This window comes from Oxyura jamaicensis, chromosome 2, assembly GCF_011077185.1.
Source record: "Oxyura jamaicensis isolate SHBP4307 breed ruddy duck chromosome 2, BPBGC_Ojam_1.0, whole genome shotgun sequence".
NCBI lineage: Eukaryota > Metazoa > Chordata > Aves > Anseriformes > Anatidae > Oxyura > Oxyura jamaicensis.
In genome coordinates, this window is record NC_048894.1 from 155,757,254 (window position 1) to 155,779,449 (window position 22,196).

At 38.6% G+C, this 22,196-nt stretch overlaps 1 protein-coding gene across 2 annotated transcripts in view; it reads right to left on the minus strand.

Moving 5' to 3' along the window:
* The window catches only part of TSNARE1 (t-SNARE domain containing 1), a 444,539-nt gene that overhangs the window by 41,167 nt on the left and 381,176 nt on the right, over window positions 1-22,196 (minus strand). For both annotated transcript variants that reach the window (XM_035317254.1, XM_035317253.1), the window contains exon 11: window positions 17,983-18,098. In XM_035317254.1, the coding sequence (XP_035173145.1) occupies window positions 18,003-18,098 (96 nt within the window). In that variant the 3' untranslated portion in view covers window positions 17,983-18,002. The remainder of the gene's footprint in view (window positions 1-17,982; window positions 18,099-22,196) is intronic.

Consider the following 22,196-nt stretch of genomic DNA (forward strand, 5'->3'; position numbering starts at 1 on the left):
TGGCAGTCCTTTTCGCTAGATTTGATGCATTTGGGAAGTATTTTGGTCTGAGATGGACATCTCTGTATTTGAGAGAACTGCATACATTATAGCAGTGGTTCCCACTTCTGTGCTTAAGGAAATGGGGTCAAAAACTGGGAACAGTGGCAAGGAGAAGTCAGCCTCAGACTCTGGCAAGATATAGAATCATAGAACCATTAATGTTAGAAAAGACCTTCAAGATCATCTGGTCCAACCATCACCCTACTACCAATGTCACCCACTAAACCAGGTCTCTAGGCACCAGGTCCAACCTTTAATATCTGACTTTATCCAGCCTATACCCATCACCATTCTTTTTCCACTCTCTATTTTGTCCTTATTTTAGAAGTGGACTCTACCAGAAAGCCTGCACTGGAGCTCTAGTATGTTTATACATTTCATCATCCTCACTCCCTGCTTAGGTCAGCTAGTGAAAGTAAACATAACAAGCTGAAGGACAGTTTGTCAAATTTGTGTATATCCATTAGAAAGGAGAAGGCAATACCCAATGGTGTTTCTTTCTGTAAGTTAATACTAAAACAGAACTGCTCAGCCTCTGGTGTTTACCTACAATGTGTGACTATCTAGAGAGGTGCTTAGAAAATTTACTGAGACTAAAAGTCTAACTTGTAGACAAACAAGTTAAAGAAGATGGAATCTTCCTTTCCAGTATTCTTCTTAGGGAATCCTTACAGCTGGCTCACAATGAGATTTTTTTGCATGAAATGAGATACAAGACAGAAAGTTTGTTGATGCTGAACATCATCATCTTCCTCATTCAGGGGTGAGTCACAGTCAATATTTGACTCAGATATAGCAGTGAAATTATTAACAGAGACTGTTAGGTGGGGGGAGTACATTTTCACCTGAAATTCCCTAGACAGTAAGAAATCTTATGGCGTGGGAAATAATGGAATGTTACTAAAACCAAAAGAGATTATCAACATGAAGATAGATGATGTGCTGCCACCCAACAGAATCAATTACAGAGCAGCCCCAATAGATGGGAACAATGTGCTTTAAATACACTCTGCTGTTTTCCTAGTACCTACCAAAAAATTAGCAGATCAAAACAACCCCAAAGCAATTCTACTGAAATTATCAGATATATGCTACAGACATCTTTGGTTCTTTTTTTTTTTTTTTTTTTCTAAATATGTGCTGTAAAGAGAGTAAGGGGCAAACAAAATCTCTCTGAGCTTGAAAGCTGAGAGCTTGGGAGCAACTGACACAATTGTTCTCCTATAACAGCCTCCAGCAAGTTACTTAACCTCTTTGTATCTCAGTTTCACTGCCTTTAAAACAAGGTATTGATAGCTCTGCACCTCAGAGGGGTGCTCAGAGTGGTAAATTAAGATCTGCTGGATGAAAGGAATGCTGGGTTTTTATTAACATCTGCATCATAATATCTTCAGTTCAGCAGTCTGTCTTTCAGTCTGTTATGAAAGAAATATAAGGAATAAAACTGTTTTGTACTAAATGCTGCAATCTCAGTTCATTCTAACAAGGACAGTACCTGGGTTCACGTAGAGCTCCAGAACTGACAAGCTGTGTTCCCTTAGTACCACCCTACGTGATATCCTTTTATAAATCCATTTTTTAATTTTTTTTACACTTGGCTACATGTAATTCTACTGTCTACAGTTTGAGAATCAAGCCCTTTGACTAAGCCTTTATAAAACCTGATAGTGTATTTCTCATTATGTCCATAGTAATTTCAATTATTTTCTTTTGTCTAAAACTTCTGTTACGCTTTGATGCCTGCGAACATTTTAAGTAACTACCTTTTTTATTAGCTGACTCAACATATGACAGCAGATTATTCTGTACAGTCCTTCTCTGAATGTCTTTTAATCAGCCAAAGCCCTTATATGCCTTCTCCTGATGCTACGACAGTATCTGCTGAGGCAGAAGCCTTTACTGATTTTGCCCTCAAAACCTTCAGGTTAGAGAAGATTTCCATCAGGTTAGGCCTTCAGGTTAGAGAAGATTTCCATCATTTTTAGCAGAAGAATTGACCCAAATAGTGTAAAAGTGAAACAGACGACATGACCAAAAACCATTATCCAAATATGGGGAAGAGGAATTCAGAAAAAAAAAAAAGAAAAAGAAAAACTGGATTGAAGATTTTGCTAAATGGAAAAGGCCAAGAATTAAGCTGGAATCAGTTCTCCATCCAGATCCTTACCAGACACAAAACCAATCCTTCAGTAAAAAGGCTGAAAATAAAGCTTTGGGCATTCTGGCTCATAAGAAGGAAGAGCCACTCTGGCTCATATACAGGAAGAGAAAGACTGTAGGTATCTAGTACCCCATCAGGGGCTACTCTTCTTCTAGAACTATCCTTACTTTTGTGACCGTCTGTGTCTCACACTGGAATAGCCTATGGAGAGGAGAGCAATGCTAGTTGTAATCAGTAATAACAGAATAGACAGATATATCAGATCTGTAAGGCCAGGTTTCCCAAACATAAGCACTAATCCACATATACTTGCTGACTTTCTGGGGATGGCTCAGAAATAATCCCTTGGTACTTTTTAGAGAAGCAATTTATTTGATGTATCTAAGGAACTTGAGGTCATACTTGAGCTAGAGCCAGGGCTGTGGACAGAAAGCATATTGATGCTTAGATTGAAACATACTTCAGCCTGCTCTTCCACTTGCATGGTAGCCAATTCCTTGCTGTATTACTACCACTTTGTGGTTTTACCTCCTTTTTCTCTCCAAGTAAAACAACAGCAAAGTTTATGTCTGAGGGAAAGCCTTAATTAATATTCTGAAAAAAAATCAGGGTGTAGGGTGTAGCATGGCATTTGCAGGAGGTCTTTCCTCCCCTGGATCAAAAACCAAAGGCTCAAACAATCTGCCTAAAAAGCAAAGACTCCAATCTTTTCTGAAATAACATCTTCACCTGGAAAATGGGCTCAACAATAGAGTTGTTTCTGCTGAATCAGGTTCTGGTTGTTGCGAGTTAAAGGAAAAAGCTGAAACTAATATTAAGTTACAAGGCTTAGCAATCTTACTAAATGTTAATAGAGTTTTAATGCTGTTTTCATTAACTTTGTGCCCTTTCCTATAAAGCTGGAGGGCTACTCAATGATAAGAAAACCCCACCGATTTAGTCATACGAATAGATGCTAAATGCAAATTTTGGAAGTACTGGGCAATGCTCACAGCAGGGCTTTGACAGGATAAAGATTTTACAGTGTCACATCAGGACTTGTTGAGTAGGTTGAATGTCAAGAGGAAAAGCAACAGCAGGGAAAAATGAAAGCAAGATCTCCGAAGTGATTTTTTGTTGTTGTTAGAAATTGCAATAAAAAATATTTTTCCATTATAAGTAGCTAAAAATCCAATAGGAAGCTCATCAAAAGGAGATTAAAAAAAAATAAAATAAAAATCTGACAGAAAGAAAAACCTTGACTTTCACTTAAAAGCCATAGACAGGCTGACAAAATATTTCTGACATCCTCAAACTTTTCCAACATATTTCAGCAGGGATTTGGTTATCTGAGTTGCAGTATCAAGCTTAATACTTTGGCTGCTCTTGTTTTGTTTTGTTTTGTTTATGAAGTAGTAGGCTGTGTGGAGGGAGAAAAGTCAAGAACGGGATGGCCTGAAAAAAAACACTAAATATGTACCTACTTGGAAGTGCAGATAGGAGGGCAAGAACATTGGCTTTTATTCTATCCCACCCAGAAACTCACTCTGTGTTTCTGATTCACCAATGTCCCTTTGTTGAAACAGGCACCCTCAATGCAGGAACAGCTTCACCAGGCCCTACAAGGCAGGAAGGTTACATGGGCTCATTGTTAAGCACATGCCCTAGGCTCTGCTTGAACTCTTCACTCCCCAAGTGGAAGAGGGAATTTTTCCTTGTCTGTGAATAAAGGTAGGTGAGAAAGGAGGATGATTATGCCCATTATGCCCATTTCTGTATGTGCTGCCCAACAGAACATAAAAAACTCTACCACTGTGAATGTTAAAGCCAGCACTACCCTCACTGAACTCAGCTGTAGTCCCTCTATATAAAGAGAAACACCTTGAAAACACAAATTGTCCAACATCAATGTGAGTGCTAGAGACAGAAAGTGGTGAATTAACTTGTGGTTAACTTTCACTTCTGAGAGATATATCCATGACCTGCTTGACCTTTAGGTCATTAATGCCTAGTTTTCAGTACAGCTGAAGTGAGGTAAGACCATACTTCGTCATGCCTCATAGTAACTGTGCACTAATTTGGGAATCATTGCTCAGACTCTTTGCAGATGAAAAAACACAATGGCTTCACAGTTCTTTGAGAAAGGCAATAATTGGCTATCATCTGTCATTTCCTTGGATACCTTACCTGTTTCAGATAGAAACCAGGACACCCACTGAATCAGCATAACTTATTGTAAAGGTCCAAGCAACCTAATCCAATGGGATAACTCAACAACAAGGAAACAGCCATGTGGATCACTAAGACTCAGTAGTTCAATTAAAACCATCATAAGAAATAAAAATTTACACCTATTGTATCTAAACAAATAAAATACACTGCATTATTACAGGAGCTGCTAAGTTTGGAGGTGCCCCTCTACTACTTATTAGGCTCATAGACTCATAGACTACTTATTAGACTCATTATACAAGCTTGTTGGCTATGAAAATATTTCTTATCTACTGGAAGTAGAAGCCGCAAAGTTGAGAGGGATATTGAGAGAAAACATTACTGCTCAGAAACTGAAGAGATGTCAGAGATTCTAGTTAAGACTGGGCATCCCAGGGTAGAAAGCATCCAGAGGCTTTCTTGGGATGGAAGATGCAGGACCAGAAGGATGCAAGGGAAAGTATGTGAAATAATCTGTCACCATTACCTTTCCCTACTACTTTTCACTGCCGCTGGCCACATCATGTTTTCATCTTCCTTCCCATGACTTCTCCTTTGGAGGAAGCAAGGAGAAATACTGGAACATTATGTTGCTCACAAGACTGAAAAGATCGGTCATCTCCTGCTATAACAATGAACCCACACACTCTGGATCTCTACTGCAAGGAAACAAAATGTGCATGAGGGCTGACAGATGAATTAGTACTGTATTAGATACAGCCCCAGCCTGCAAGTCCTTTTGTCTGTCATTTTGGCTAAAATCAACTGAAATGTTTCCAGCCCCTTCCACTGTTCAAAACTCTGCAGCCTGAAGGCAGCATATTTTCTGCAGAAGATCTGCAGTTGACACTTATAAACCTTATCAGTCCAGCTCACATTCAGTCCACCCCATGCACAGTGACAGCAGGAAGCTCAAAAGCACCCCTTTTTCTTAGGAACAGCCATCTTGATTTTGAATGGACTTCTACCTCCGGATCACGCTTCAGATCATTTTCATTTTGTTTAATACAAGTGGCAATTCCACTCAAGACTGAGGATTAAAGCACCTACTTCAGGCATCGTCTTGGTGCTATTTCCATGTGCAGTGGGTGTCCAGGCTACACCTACAGTCACAGGACAGCCAGACAAGACAGTCCATGAAGCCCACAGAGCAAACTGCTCCATAGCAGACCTTGAGGGCTCAAATCAGTTGCCTGCAGTCAACCACCTCATGCCATTTGAAATTTATTAGGGTATACAATACATTTGTGTGGGGCTAGGAGCTATGACAAGTGACACCCATGGCCTTCTGGACCGACAGCTGGGATCCAGGTGATGTAGCTTTGGGAATCTCAAAAAACTGTAGACATATGCATGTGGACAAGTGCACTGAGCCCTGTGAAGCAGGCAGATGAATTGGTGTTCAGACTTCATGGTCCAGATCGTTGCCAGCTCTATGGAGACTTCAAAACATCTGTCTTGCATGGAGGTGTGTTGACAACCAAAACAGGTGTTTGAATTTCAGTCTCACCCAGGATGAGAGAAGAAAAGTGGTTGAATGACCTGCAAGATGGAAAACTGCTTTCCTGGCTACTGAGAAGCTTTTCCCTACTGCATGTCTCCACAAGGTCTTACCAGAAAAAAGGATTACAGGGACTCACAGAAAGATTCCAATACCTGTGGAAGTAATCTCATTAACTTCCTAGGTGTTTAGACAAAAGCAGTGCTCACAACCACTCATTACAAAAAAAATAAAATAAAATACAAAGAATGGCCACCTCTTCAGTTTGCATAAACATTCCCAAAGGGAGAGCATTTGGGGCTTAATCACAATAGGAATTAATCCTTTGTTTTATAAGCAATTGAAAACAAAAGTATCCAATTTGCAAGATACTGATAGTGAAATCAGCCTGTTTTTAACAGAGGTCTCGATGTGCAGATGCAGATACGAACAGGAAAACACATACACCCTAAACACATATCTGAATGTATGCACACAGTGCTTATGGCTCTTGTCAGTACTTGGTCCCCCAGCTCCAAGAACTGGAAGAGAAGGCTGGGTGCTGATTAACTTCATGCTATTTCATTCCTCTTCATAACTACTTTTATCCTTCACAGTAATCATGGTCATGAACTCATTCCACCCCCCTCCAAGGTCATTTTTTTAACGTTGCTGAGAACGTCGGGCTTGGGGTGCACATTTGGACACTCGTGGTGGTGTGTCCCATGCTTTAGCAAAGGATTAATGTGGGGACTTCACCAAAATGAAATTCACACCATAGAAAATTGTATTGAAATCACCTGCTGAACACAGTATTAAAAACGTAAGATGTTAGCAGATTATAAAACTGAATATACTCACAAGTTTAGCAGGAAAACATGTCCAAGATAACTACCTTCCTTCATCTACATTTGTCAACAATTAAATGAGACTCAATTTCTGCTGGTGTCCTGTGCAAATAAATTACAAAAATGTCTGTCCTTGAATACTGCCACATCGGTGTCTCTAATCCCACAAGAAGGAAGGAAAACAGTTTATTCCTCCTCATAGTGTTCCTTCTGGCTTTACTTAGATGGGAATTCAAACCCAGATCTTGCCCCAAACCCAGAATAAGGATTTGAACCAGGGCTTTTTACTGTAAGTCAGGAGGTGATGTGACATGCAGAAGGGGCCTCCATTTTGTCTATCTTGAAGTTGCTTCACTGGTTCACATGTATAAATAACTGCTAGGACAGGCAGCTAAACAAGCACTGTTCCATTGCTTGAGAGCAAAGACATGGGTATGACAAGCAGAATGCTCCAACCGTGTTCTTTTCATCAATAAACACCTAAGTATTTATTGGAAGTTCAAAAGACATAAGAAAAGAGAGAGAGGGGTTCCCCACTATGTCTCAGCTGTGGATGGCTCCCTTTGCCAAGCTGTGCATCACTATTTCTCTGAGATAATCTGACTAGATTTAAGTTACTGATGCTGTTAAGTTTCTTTTCAAATAGCCAACAAGCATGCATTAGAGATGAAGAACATTCCCCTGTGATCTGTCAGAAAACCTGACTGCCAGCCATGAAAAATCTATCTTTAGCAATGTGGTATCTATCGAGCACATATCTGCCATGGATAAGCAAGGTACCCTCTGGCTCAGCAAGATACTGAGCAAAGGGCAGGAGAAAAGTCAGTATTGTAACATCTCATTACAAACATCAATGAAAAAAAAAAACATGTATTTCAAATCCAAGCTGGAAAATTGGCTCTCCAGAGCAGTAAGTTTAACCCTAAGTTAAACAACTGTGATACCCTTTGATTATATTAAACAATATACTGCACATTCACATTGATAAAACTTATTTTAAAGGATTTTACTAATATGGCTATCCTAAAAAACAAAACAAAACAACAACAACAAAACACTACCCACATTCCTTTCTCCTTTCTTGACACAAATTTTATGTGTAAATTGGACCTATTCTGGGTTTCAAGGAAGTCACCGAAACAAGTTACTGATTTTTTTTTTTAATTATATCTGTACACACATAGAAATTTCTGTCCATACAGCAAGGAGAACATCCAGTGTGCTGGATCACGAGAGCAGAGATCAAATTACCTGGCCCTTTTGACCCCAAGAAAGCACATATGTCTGACACAACTGAATATGTGTCTAACTGAAGATTAGCATCTGCTACTGCCCAGCAAAACTGTTGATTAAAAGCCATCAGTAAGTATTTCACAGTAAACAGAGTGGCAAATTATCCGGCACCAAAGAAGAAAATCAGAAGCTGTTGCTAGCGGTAGGGGGCAGAGAAACATAAAAAACTGAGGCAAAAATGGCTATTAAAATATATTTTATACTTATAAAATTAGCCTTAATGAACTATAAAATAAATAAGCCTTAATGAACTATAGCAGCCACTTACAATTATTTCTGTACTAATAAGCTTGGAAAATAGATTTGCTATATACTGGTTGTTAACGAGATATGCTTTGGAATACATAACTTAATAAAAGAGAAGTTGCTACAAATTAAGGAGATTCCAGGAAGTTTGTGTGTCTGTCACCCCACAACAATATTTGAGTCAAACGAAAAAAATTTCCTAGGCCAATAAATACCCAAATTTGCTCATAAAAGCTGAAATGTAGTTTTTATAGCTTCTTTCTTGCATTAAATTTGTCCTCTATACTCTTTTTAATCTTGTGTTCTGGAAAAAAATGTAAATAAATATTGGTTATTGGGATCTGCCTTGTACAGAACATTTAATAGGAATCCTTAATTGCATGTTGTAAACATAATACAAAAGGTAGTTGTAAAACTAAGGACAATTTTGTTCAAAATAATCAACAAGAAGACCTCTTCATACAGCAATCACTTAAAAAATACAGGACTAGACATCAGGAAAACAGTCCTCATACAAAAGGAAATAAAGGAAATTCCACTTATACATAAGAAATGAACACCTTTGACTCTGTGGGCTGTAAAACACAGAAGTATGATGCTCAGAAAAGTTGTGTGGAGTCTCCATCCTTAGAGGTGCTCAGGACCTGGCCAGACGCAGTTCCGAGCATCTGCTTTGGTGACCCTGCTTTGAGCAAGGGGGATGGGCAAGATGATCCCTGGAAGTCTCTGCTAACCTCAACCATTCTATCATTTTGTAAGGCACTTGCACTTTGGAAGCTTGGGGGTTGAAGGAGTAAGAAGATGTACAACCAAAAAGCAAAGAGCAATGCAGACAATTATGATCAGGGCCGTACATTGGGTGGGATTTCTTTTCTTTTCAAAAATCCCTTCAATCCAAAAAATGCACAGAGGGTGCTCGAGATATTGCTGCTCTATTCCTCTTCTGTAAGCACTCGAGCACTCTCAAACTTGAAGAAGAAAAAGCAGATGCCTTAAAAACATTCCACAGACTGTAAGACTTTTTTAATCTAAAGACTAGGCAGACAATCAAAAGGGATCAAATTACTGCTGTTTAATGAGTTACTGCTTGTCAGCAGAGAGGCAGCAACGGATGAGATGTTATTCTTAGAGTGTTTTGATGACATGACATCAAAACTAATGCATTTTACTCTGCACTCTCAGCAGGCTGTACATGGACAGCTATAGTGGTTCAGCTAACAAGAGGTAATTCAATCAACCACTGTAATAAGAAATCTGAAATGATCTACCTCTACCTCTACTCCACCTCGTCTATCATTTCAGTAAACTTTGCTCACTTTCTGAGTTGGGATGTTCAGATTCACTTGAGAGGCACAGTTGTAACTATGGTGTCTTTTTGTAGAGAACCTCAGCATAGTAATTCCTGATAATCTAGTTCTGAGAAAAATGAAAATGGGTTACGCTTTATACAGCAAAGCAATTTGACACTGTAATGTGTAAAAAGCTATTTCAGTGTAAAATTATGGCTATTAATTGGGGAATTAATAATCTTTCAAAGCTTAAGCAACTTCTTTAAACTGAAGTAAAAGAGCCATCTCTTTATGAGTTTTGAGAAAATAAAGACAGTTATTTCTTTAATGACTACTTAAGTCAAAAGGCCTCTTCTCCTGATACATCTAAAAAGGCTATTTTGAGAGCAGAAATATATTCTGTAAAGGAAAGGTTGTTGTGAAGCAGATTCCAACTCCTATTAAAGCCTAATGAAATTACAAAGGATATTTCAGAAAATTCACCGAGTATGGTGGAATTATAATTCTTATTTTAAAGACAATTTGAGAATCTTACAACACAGAGATAAAGGCAATTAGAATTTTATTATTTATGTCTTAAACAGATTATTTATGTCTTAAACAGATTATCAAGATGTGGACATTTCTAAAATAACCCAAGGAAGTGGATGGCTAATGAAGACACGACAACTACTAAATTGTAACTCAATCGGGTCTGAAGTCATGCGGGATTTTTTAACTTCTTTTTTTTTCCTGTTAATGAAGGCCTATGAAGTAACAGAGCCCATTGAAACAGCTTGTATCTGATTTCATTCCCCATTTCAAATAATACCTCCTAGATCATTATGGAGAGAGCAACTTGGTTGCACTGAAGAACACAAGAAACTACAGCACGTTGTGGAACAAGGCCATCTTCCAATGAGGATGACCACCACCAGAGCTTCGGTGCATGTTGCTGGGATAAACTGCAGCACTTAATATTTTATTACTTATAAATATTTTTCTATGACACGGAAATTCTAACATTCATCAAACATTACGTTGTTAAGCTGCTAACTACTGAGAGGCACAACTAACTCATGGACACCAAACCATGGTCCCCCCTCAATACACATCTTTCTTCATGACCAGCAATAATCACAGATTTACTGCTCTTCTAAGAGGCATTCCTGCTGGGACACCAGTTTCTCTAGCTCAATTACCAAAATATTTATTCTTTAACAGACTGTTATCAAAGAAAACCTAGTGTGCCGTTTTATCTGGTTTTCTTCCAGAGCACACTGATCCAAAATTACTTGGCTTTACACCACCACCAAGGATAGTATCCATGGAGCATTTTCAAGTAAATTGCATACCAATGAAAATCACATCCTGGTATTTAATGAATGGCACCTGTGAACTATATGCCGCTCTATTCAAAATCTCCTGTACAAGTACATAGATAGGTAGAATACCTAAGTGTATCAAAACCCAATGTCCTCAGAGCTTCTATTTAATACTATTTTGTGAATGTCCACAGAAGGCAAAAACAAAACAAAACAAACAACAACAACAACAAAAACACAATACCATGAAGATGCAATCTTTGCAGCTGATTTTGGAGGTATGACTTTGCCAAAGTTGTTATGATTGAAAAAAAGTTTGTTCTGACAGGTTACATTGTTAAGATTGAATTTCTGGGTTACTTAAGGAGGAAAAAAAAAGAAAAAAGAAAAAAGAAAAAAAAAAGCAATAATAACAGTGTTTTGATATTATGAGTAGGGAAAGTGAAGATCTATCACTTTCCAGCACTGGAGACCTCTTTTTCAAACCCTCTTTCACATGTAAAAGCTTTTCAATATAACAGAATCAGTTGATACTTGTGATGAATATCTGAAATGGTGATGAAAGACACAAAATTTGTGTCTTTTGCTGGATCAATACATGACCACTGGCCACTTAGGGCCTCCTGGTGGCTCACACACCAAGCTCTGCTCTCAGCAACAGAAACCTTGTCCATCTCCCCATAATTCCCAAGGCAAAAGGAATTGCTTTCAAGAGAAGAGAATCTGTTTACACCTTACCAAAAAAAATAAAATAAAATCATATACCATCCATACTTTAGAGCCAAGGGAGGCCAGGATGAACAATGCCCTTCCCTGGACTCATCTCTGCTCTTGTACCTCGCACAACACCAAGATCTCCCTGATTTGGGGGGTTAAACAAGACAGAAACCCAAGCATTGCCAAATTAAAATGTCTCTTAATAGGGGTGGAGTGATGCTGAGAATAGTTTATAAATCTGTGTCTCTCTTGTAGAGAGCCTAATCCTCCTTTCTCATGGGGCTGGTGATTCATGCCTCAGAGAACTCTACTGGGCCATCAATCATACTGAAAACACCAACTGTTCCCTCAGCCAGACATCTCTACTCCTGAGAAAATAAGAGTATAAACCGGGAAGAAGACACTTGTGTCTAGCTCATTCAAAGGTTTTGGACATACACTTAAGGACAGTCTTTTCCAAGTTAGAACCTCAGTTTTAGACACCTGAAGCCATATTTAGGCAGTTAAATAAAGGACCACAGTTTCATCTGGTATTTCTTGATCTTTTCATGGTCTTCCCTCCAGCACCTGTAAGTTACACAGAATCCAAATCCCGAAAGGTTATTGGCATGAATCAAAGACCGTTGGTCTGAAGCATGGACAAAAAACACGGTATGGCCGTTTTTGTGTCATTTATTGCAGTAGAAACCAAGTGCACTGAACTGAAGATCAGTCTGTTCTGTCAGGTCCTTATGTGTGTGTCATCATGACTAAAGTTTAAAGGCATCACAAAGAATAAATAATTAATGTTTGCAGATTACTTCTGTAAATTCAGATCACAGACTTTCCATCCATCTGAAGGGTCAGCACTGTGCACAAGTATTTAGTGGGAGTACTCCATTTTCCTACCAATTGCAAAGAACCAGTGCAGAAATCTAAGACAGGACAAAGAAAGCTGCTGGTTGCTCACAAGTCCTACTCACTTTGGATTCAAATTAATGAATTAATATTGCTATACATTAATTGGGCTTCAGGAGCTGCCTCTGTGGGGGCTTTCAGTCTAAGGTGAAGGCGGCATAATATATCCTCCCTTAGCTCTTTTCACAGCAGAATTAACAACCTGGCATTATATGATGCTTGCAAAGATCTAAGAGCATGCAAATGGACAACTATCAAGGTCAACCTGAAACGCATTCAACCACAGTAACCCAATCATGTGATATCCCATTAAAACATTCATCTGTTTGAAGGCTTGTTTAATTGGTGAAAACTCAGATAAATTTGTAGAAATAAATCCACCTATTCCCTGGCACTTTTATATTTCTTGCTATTATTTTGAAAGCTTTTTTTGCATAAAGCTGACTTTTTGTCTCTTAAAAATCTCGTTTTCTACTGGTAATCATTTCTCTCTTCTACATATCTGCACGTCAGATTTCAACTGGCTGTCATGGAAATAATTTAGTTAAGAGAAGCGTAGATGAGGACATTGGAAATGGAATCAGGAAAGTCTTGAAGAATATAAATGTTAGCTTAAATTAAGAAATGGGGCCAGATCTTAAAAACAGACACATTAAAATACTAATCAGTGAAAACTCAGATCTCATTTCTGACTGGTTTAAATTCAAAGCACAAAAGTTTCAGCAGAATCAGAATGCACCTCAGTTTTCCTTGCCAGAACAAAAAACTGAGTAAGGATGCCAGGATCTGAGCAATTAATTACAAACTAAAGCACAAGTACTGAATTGACAAGAATTGACACCTGACTGTAAATATAGGAAACTTTACAAAGTAGGAAACAAAGAGAAAAGAAGATATTGAAAAGTTATTGATTTCTGATTGTGCTTCAGAGAAAGCATGGCAGTAACGCCACAGCCTGGGCACAGGGGTGAATTATTTTAGTTTGAATGACAGCTGTCAAAAATATTAAGAACCCCACAGGGCTCAAGACACTGGAAAAAGCTTGAAAAATGAAACGTGTAGTTATTTAGCCATATATAGACTTGGAAAGGCAGAGACAATAAGTAAAGCCAGCCCCTTGATATTGAGTTAAAAAGCAAAAGCAAAACAATGAAACTAAACTGTCCTTTTTTTGCCTTTAGAGGGCAAAAAGATGGACTGTATGAAATCAGTTGTCTGAATCTCATTCTCATTGGTCAGGATACAGAAAACATTTAACCACGTAATAAGCCAGTAAATGAATTAGGCAAAGAAAATTATGATTGCAAAGGAGAAAAAAATAAACAGATTAAAACAATATTTTCCAGTTTTCTATACAGATTAATTCAATTTAAATTCAAAACGAGACAGTTGCTTGTTCAGGAAACAGATACCTGGAGCCTGATTATTGCTTTTCCATATGGACTACAACCCTGCTGTGGAGATGCTGGCCAAGAGGAATTTTTAACTGTACATTAAATTTTACATATTGATTGCAATAAGAGTGGAATTCCTTGCTCAGTATATTTTCTAAAAGTTCGTGATGGTCTAATATAGAACTGGTCAAATTAGCAAGAAAGGACAGCATCAGTGGTTGTTAATGAACTACTTTCTGGTTTAGGAAGTTTTTGAGCTTCTGGTTGATGAAGACTGGGAGAATATTGTGCTCATTGATCATTTGGACACTTGGCTGTTGCTCTGCTCTTCCATGGCTGTGGATCACAGACAACCATTGCATCAGTAACCATAAGGTAAATATCCTACTACTGGAAAGAAGAGTAAATTCACAGGGTTCAAGGACTTTACAAAGTCCACGTACTCAGTCCAGCAACCTTTGACTGAAGTGTGTCTTAGAAACAGGGAAGGCACCTTCTGCTGCAATGACTTATTACAAAAAAAAAAAAAAAAAAAAAAAAAAAGGGTCTGGTACAGTTAAGTCATCTTTCTTTCTTTCTCTCTTTCTTTGGATAAATAGATGGCGATGATTGTCACTGGAAAGCATATTTCCCAAAAGTCATGTATATATAGCATCTTTCTCAAATTTTGCCACCTCTTTTCTCCCATTAAAAAAATGCCTTGGACTTAAAATTCCAACAGCCTTGCTCATCATTTTGTGCAATTGTACACTTATCTAAATGAGTCAAAACCTACAAAGGACACAGAAGGTTTATTTAGGCTAAGAAATCGTGAATTTAGACAAAGATATGGTTAAATGAGCAACTTCTTTCAGACTGCGACGGTGATACTGTCCTTTTTAGAGGTTTACTGATGTAAAATAACAGCAAAAAGAGCAGCTGCAATGTTGCTACAATATGAGCAACGTGACCCAAAAGTTCCTGGGCTATTTTCCTGAGGTGTCAGCAAACAAACATAAAGACATAAGTCCCCAGGAGCTTCTCCACGTCCTCCGTAGATGCTCCACTCTCTCTCTCTCTGCCAGACTAAACCGCCCTAAGGGAGCAGTGACATACTTACAGCAAGGGCTTCGCCAGGCAGAAGTCAGGGCTCAGAGCTCTCCTGAACAGCTGGTCTCTCTGCACGCACTTAGGCAGCAGCTGATGGTGCCACTGCTGCTTGGGAAAGTCACGGGAAAAAGTGTTTCGTGTTTTTCAAGATTCATTAAATGATCTTTCCTATGGAAGTAATGGCACTTTTGCCAAATTTATGTCTGGTTTCTGGTGAGAAAACAAGTGCTTTTTTGTCTTTTTGAGGACAGCTGTTGATTCAGCATCATTATTGAGAAAATAGAAATAAGGAAAAAGAAAAGAAGCAGCTTTTAATGCTAATGATCATAATGATCATTAGTGATCAGAGATACTAATGGTGTCATTTCAGTCCTTTAACTCACTGCATAGTGACCTTCAGATTTCTCAGTGTAGCTGCACTTGTGAAACTTAAAGAAACACAGCCTGAATATCATGCCGATTGGGCTTGAACTGCTTCAATGGGATAGTTGGTGGCATTTCTTTTGGATTCTTCCTGATCCAGCACAGAAAAAAAAAAAAAAAAAAAAAAAAAAAAAAAGATGATGTGTTAAATGGAAGTTCTGACCGGTCATTACTAACCTGGGGATTTTATTCAATTATGTGTGTCCTTTGCCATTTCAGAGTATTTTGTAACCAGGTCCCTAACTCACTTTCTTCCCTTTATTTTCTCTGAACTGTCATGCCGAGCTATACATTAAAACCCAGCTGTCCTCTATCTCCCTAAAGTATGCAAGACAGTTTTATATGAAACAGTTTGTTGACGTAGTTGAAACAGGGACAAGGAAATTCTGAAAATGCTCCAGATTTGAAATCTGCTAAATCTAAATGTGAAATTTGCTGTACAACATTTGGAGTCAATGTGGATTAAGAACAGTTTATAATGGTTAGAAAATATACCTTTTTTCAATATAACTCAGTACAGTTTTTGCCTGCACTTGTACTGCTGGAAAGTAACTCATGCTTTAAACTTAATAATTATTTTCCCAACTGATGAGAAAAAGTACGGCATTGTATTTTTCCTGGGGCTTTCATTAAGATCTCCAGGTTGACTTCCCTCAAGACATGGATCTTTTAGCAGAAGATTAGATCTAGTTTTTGAATGGAGTTTTATTGTTAGAATATTCTGGTTCTCTGACTATCTACTTAAGGGATTTAAATTAAAATGTGTCTAGATTTAGTCAACTGTTGATAAGACTTGTGATTTCTAGTAGTTGAGAATATTTAAGCATATGTGAACCAAATTTTATTATCTTACAAATTGCCTTGAGGGATCACACTTTCAAACCAGATTAATGCAGAGTAAAACCAGAGTAATGCAACTAAAATTATTGTAGTTACTCTATATTTAAATCAGCAAGACAGATTATCTGCATCCCTAAGCAGTGTCTCATGTTAAAAAGGCATTAAAAATATATTTATATATAATTAATTAATATATGCACGTATATATTATAATAAAAAGACCGCAAGAACATCCACATTCTCTTGTCTTAAGGTCCATTTCACAGACACCTTCCTCACTTCAGCAGTGGCCAAATGCTTAAGTAAGTATGCAAGTGAAGAAAAGAATTTATGGATATTTCTCTTAGCATTCAGTAATACAGGGCTCATGAATATCCTCATCCAAAACCAGCGAGCTGCTACTTGATGGTCCAAGCCCTTTTTCTACTCAAATTTTGGCATCCATAATGTCGTACAGGAAGGAGTTCCACAGCTTAAGTATATGTTTTGTGAAGAATTGTCTTTCTGGTTTTGTTTTGAACAAACACCTGCTATTTCTTTTGATAGCACATTTTAGAAAGAAGGCATATTAAAGAGCAATGACTTCATTCTGAGGTGGAAGGACAGCCTTACCAGTAACAGGGAAGCAATAAACAAAATCTATCAATCCTTTTTGTTTTCTCCATGGTCATTCTAGAAGATAGTCCAGACTAAGAAATCTCTCCTTTAATTATAGAAAAGGTCTCAGTGAGCCTCAGTATAATGCAGTATCTACTAAGTACAAGAGTGATATCACACAGGCTTCATAGAAGTCTGTGTGGGACAGGAGATGTCTCTAAACAAAAAGTTGTCCTTGCATCCTTTTTGCTTTCTGCCTAGGGGTCTTACCTGCAGAGTGGGAGAAAGTCCCACTGATACTCTTGGGTTCTGGCTTTACCAGTTAGAAACCTTGCTATGGCAACACACACACAGAGCTGGAACATCAGAGCTCTTTGAGTGGTAGAAATTCTGTAAATCTGGTAATCTTTCCATGAATAATGGCCTGCCAGCCTTCTAAAGAAATAGACGCCTAGAAATGCTTTGTATCAGGCAGAGATTAAAGGTGAAAAAACTGAGTCTCCTAAAGTAATGAGGAATGAGAAAAGGAAAACATTTTTGTTTGTTTGTTTTTGGTCTCATGGTTTCCTGTTAAAGGATATTTCTTTTGCTTCTAGAGAGTTGTTTTTACGTCCCACCTATCTTGGAAAGCTTACAGCCTATTCTCTCCCATAAAGATTAACACTTGTTTTAGGGATGGATCCAGAGCAATGATCACCAGAAACCTTTTTTTATTATTGTGTCTACTGCAATCTCCTGTGCTCCTCAGGAGACTTTGGCTCCAGCATCTCTGTGGGTGCACTGTGGAACATCTCAGCATATCTGCAGGATGCCAGATTGCCCTTCTTGACACTGATTGTCAATCTGGGGTCTTTAACACCATTTCTGCACTTCAAATTTAGTGGATTTAGGATATATTATACTATTTCTACAAATCCTTGTATTAAAAAGAAACAAATACAACATAAACAGCAGAGAAAAAGATAAAAAAGTTTGAATACCACCTTGGCATACATTTAAGGATCCACTAAGTATTCTATTTCCAAGCTCAAATACCATGTAAAGAAAATAATTTTCCTAGGCCAGACCTGAACCCACAAGCTAAGATAAATCTTTTTTTACCATTATCAGGTTCCTGAGTTGTCTCCTAACTACCTTATAGAGTATGATAAAAGTTAGTTAAAGGCTTTTACCTGTGGAAACAGTCACCAGATCAGCGTTTGACTGAGACCGCTATGATTATGACAACAAACAGCAGAACAGCCAAAGCAGCAGCGAGAAGGCAGCACTTCATCTTCCTGGCTCGTAGCTGAAAAAAAAGGAGAAAGACAAAGAAATAAATGCATGGATTTCTGAAAGGGTAAATTCATGATAGAATTTTTCCATTGCTGTGACAATCTGAAACAAGTTGCTACGACACAGTGGACCTGTGTCTTTGTAGACTGATACATCCTGCTGGATGATCCTGATTCTCCCTTTACAAGGGAAATCCCCTTAAATACAATCACATTCTCCGGCCCATGTTGAGCTTTTTATCCACCAGAACTGCCAAGTCCAGTCCTTCTCTGCAGGGCTACTCTCAATGAATTCTCAATCCAGTCTGTCCTTATGTCCGGGATTGCCCCAACCTAGGTGCAGCACCTTGTACTTGGACTTGTTGAACCTCATTAGGTTCATGTGGGCCCATTTCTCAAGCTTGTCCAGGTCCCTTGGGATGGCATCCCTTCCTTCTATTATATCAACCACACCATTCAGCTTGGTGTCATCTGCAAACTTGTACTTCGCTGTTTCTTCACCATGCCCATATTCTTCAAGATCACTGACTCAAGCAGGGAGTGGTCACCCAAACTACCTCCAATCTTAACCTCCTTAACAAGGTTGTCTGCGCTGATGAGCACCAAGTCCAGTAACGCTTCTCTGGTTGGTCTGTCTAATACATGGACCAGGAATTCACCCTCGATGCACTCCAGGAATCTCCTGGGTTGCTTACAGCCTGCTGTGTAGCTATCCCAGAAGATATCTGGGTGCATGAAATCCCCCATCAGGATGAGAGCGTGCGACTGTGATGCTTCTTATAGCTGAAGCAGGAAGGCCTCATCAACAGGCACCTCTTGATCACGTGGCCTGTAGTAGACCCCAACCCCAAGGTGTCCTTTACTGGTCTGGTCCTTAATTTTTTTCTACAAGCTCTCAACCCGTCTCAAGCCTGTTTCTCAAAGGCAGCTCTTTGCAATCTACAGCAGCTCTTCACAGTGTAAAATGGCTCTTTGCAACCCTACTCTGTCATGAATCCTCTTATCCAACACATAGAAAACAGCAGCAATGAAACTTAGTCAGTTCCCACATTTTCCTTGAGACCAGACCAACCAGTCCTCCAGACGCCAGTCTTGAAAATAACATCTTGCCCTGATAAACCAACTACATTTGTGCAGAGTTCTTTACCTTTCAACTAAAACAACAATCTCATTGGAAAGACTATGTTAATACTACTGATCTATTTTTCCTTCTTTTCCTTCCCTAACTGGTGTGATCAGCCCTGAAGGTCTGTTTGAAATTCTTTGCTAACCAGTTTACACCTCTCTGCACTGAATTATGTTTCCAATAGAGCTGTTGTTCCCTACAGCTATCTTATTCTACAGAAGTTTTGGCCTACACTGAAAGTGCCAGGGAACTCATCTCCTCCATCTATGCTCCAAAGCCCACTACTTCATTCCCTTGCAACCCTCCTGGAACCCATACGTTTTTCTGTGAAGAGTTGGAGAAGCACTTCCAGCAGGGAACTCTGTAATTCATGGTCTGTCCTCTCCTCTAGAATCAATCGCCAAATGAACTGGTGGCTTTTATTGAACTGTGGATTTCCAGATTCTTATTTCTTATGAAATATAAATGCCATGTTGCCCTATGTCCATAGCAGATAATCAATGAACTATCTTGGTTCTGCATTTGCTTTTCTACTACTCTCACAGAAACGTGTGAGTAACTTAGATGCATTCCTAAAACTGAGTGCAAGAGACAACAGGGCTGCTACAGCATCCTCTTTTCTTTTAACCTCAGTTAATTCCAAGGTAAACCAGGAAACCTCTGCTTAAAACTGCAGACTATCTTAAAACACCTATTTGTCCTCATCCACTTCTACAGTGCCAGAACCTTTGTTCTGTCAGCAGAGAGAGGATGCTAACAGGTCACTTAGATTCCAGCAGTAGTCTAATATTCCTAACAAAAGTTTCAAAGGCTGTATTGTACTACTTCAGATGGCTTTTACATCAGTCTATTTGCAGAGAGGTTCCCTTGTTTTGCTCTTTCTATCATCACAAAGCTACATTCACTCTTATTTTGTACTTTACATAGACTCTTTTTATTTTCTTTTTCTTTTAAACAATGTTAAAGCAAGCATCAAACTGGACCATAAACAGACTAATCAGAGGGTAAGAGAGATGCAGCCAAGCCTGTATTGTGGTATTTGGTTCACATTTTATTGCCTTGTCCTGGCTGGTAAGGCAGGATAATGATTCCTACTATGTTTACAACATCTCTTATTGGATTAAGTATTACTGTCCTTCACAGCCATATAATGTACTGCAGGATTCTCCTGTTAATTCTGAGTTCTTTCTTTAGCTTATATTTCAGGAAGGAAAATGTTCAGTTCTTTGAGTCCCTTTAGTCTCCACTCATAAATCTGCATGTGCTGTAGGAGCAGTAGAAACACAGCCTCTGAGCCCTTCCTGTTGCCACAAGCATTTCTACACACACTGAGGAAGGATGGCCATATACCCCAACTTCTTTTTGTTACTTAGATGGAAAAATACTGATATACTAGAAGTGGTTCCCCTCAAGGTACAGATGCAGATGTCGCCATTGTAAGGGCTGTGCCAGCAGCCCTACACATATGACTTGATCCCCTGTGCCCATGATTATTCACACAGCTCTTGCAAGCTTATCAGTGCCCTTATTAGTGGAGAAAGATGGTAACACATAGGAGGTAGGACAACAGATTATTCTGTTCACCAGATAAGATCTGTAGAACATGGCATGGGCACCCTTACCCAAATGTTACAAAAATATACAATAATAAACAGCATACATAATAATGTTACACATAAACTCTAGTTATCATCCCTGGTATAGGTTAACAGAGAGTGATTGCTAACCTGAGATTATATACAATGTCTTAATGCCACTGTAATTGTGGAGGCAAGTTGGGAGGCAAAAAAATAATGAAATCCTTTATCTTTAATAACCCCAAGGCACCAAGGCACACTGGAAACACATTACCATAAGACATTTAAGCACTCTATAGCTACGATGCGCTATGATTCAGGTTTTTCAGGTATGCATATACTAGTAAAAAAATATTTTCCCCATCAAGATCTCTACCTTGTTCAGTAAATGGGTAATTGTCGCACTGTGTACATCCTGTATATATAAATTTTATTTATTGGCTTAGTTTTTCTTAATACATCTATTGAAGTCATGCTCACATGAGACCACACAAACCTTTAAACCTTTCATTTAACACCAAGCTCCTAATAATCCCACGGGAGCTTTCACGACAATAGAATCATACAACGATTACCATTCACCCCAAATATCAATGTGGTTATGTAATCATGATGCCGTCTCTTGAATCAAGGTCAATCTACACTTACAAATGCAGATTTGGAAAGCCAAAGATCATTTCTCCCCAGGGCAAGATCCTTACTGCCCTGAGTCAGGTACTACTAGGTTTCTGCCTCAAAATTAGTAGTCACAGAACAGCAAAAATACAACCACAGAAAGATTAAGAAAAGGTTTAAAAAAATCACAAACTGTTAGATGACTCATTTATTTTGGGACATAATTCTTTGGGGAGCTTTGCATTTTTATAACATTTTCCATGCATCCAACTAATCCACAGTTGATTTCACTCGTGTTTTTCCAACTCTTTCACTTCTCAGCTGCTGGAGTTCTTCCTTTTAGGTTGTCTACATTAATGCTATTGCTTATTCTCCTTGACTTTTCTGGTCTCCAGTAGTGGAAGCCCTAAGGACAATAGGAACACCGTTTTGGAAAACACTGACTACCCTTAACTATCCATTAAAATGCACAAATAAATAGAGATATGGAAATCATCTTGACACACATAATTTCAGGCCAAATTTGGGCCAAACTTAAGGCAACAAGAAAGCATTAACTTCTGGTGGAAAATGTAGGACAAACAACTGTAAGCGGTATTATCTGATTTTATTTTAATGATATTAGTTTATTCTGAACCTTGAATGGTATGCTGTTGCACTGCTCTGGTTTTATAGCTCTGCTCCAAACTGCTGTAAGACCATTTTCCATAATATAAAGCACCTGATGATTAAATTGGAGCTATTTTTATTGTTAACCTTTGCTCAAGATGAAAAGAATACAATGTGGGATTATC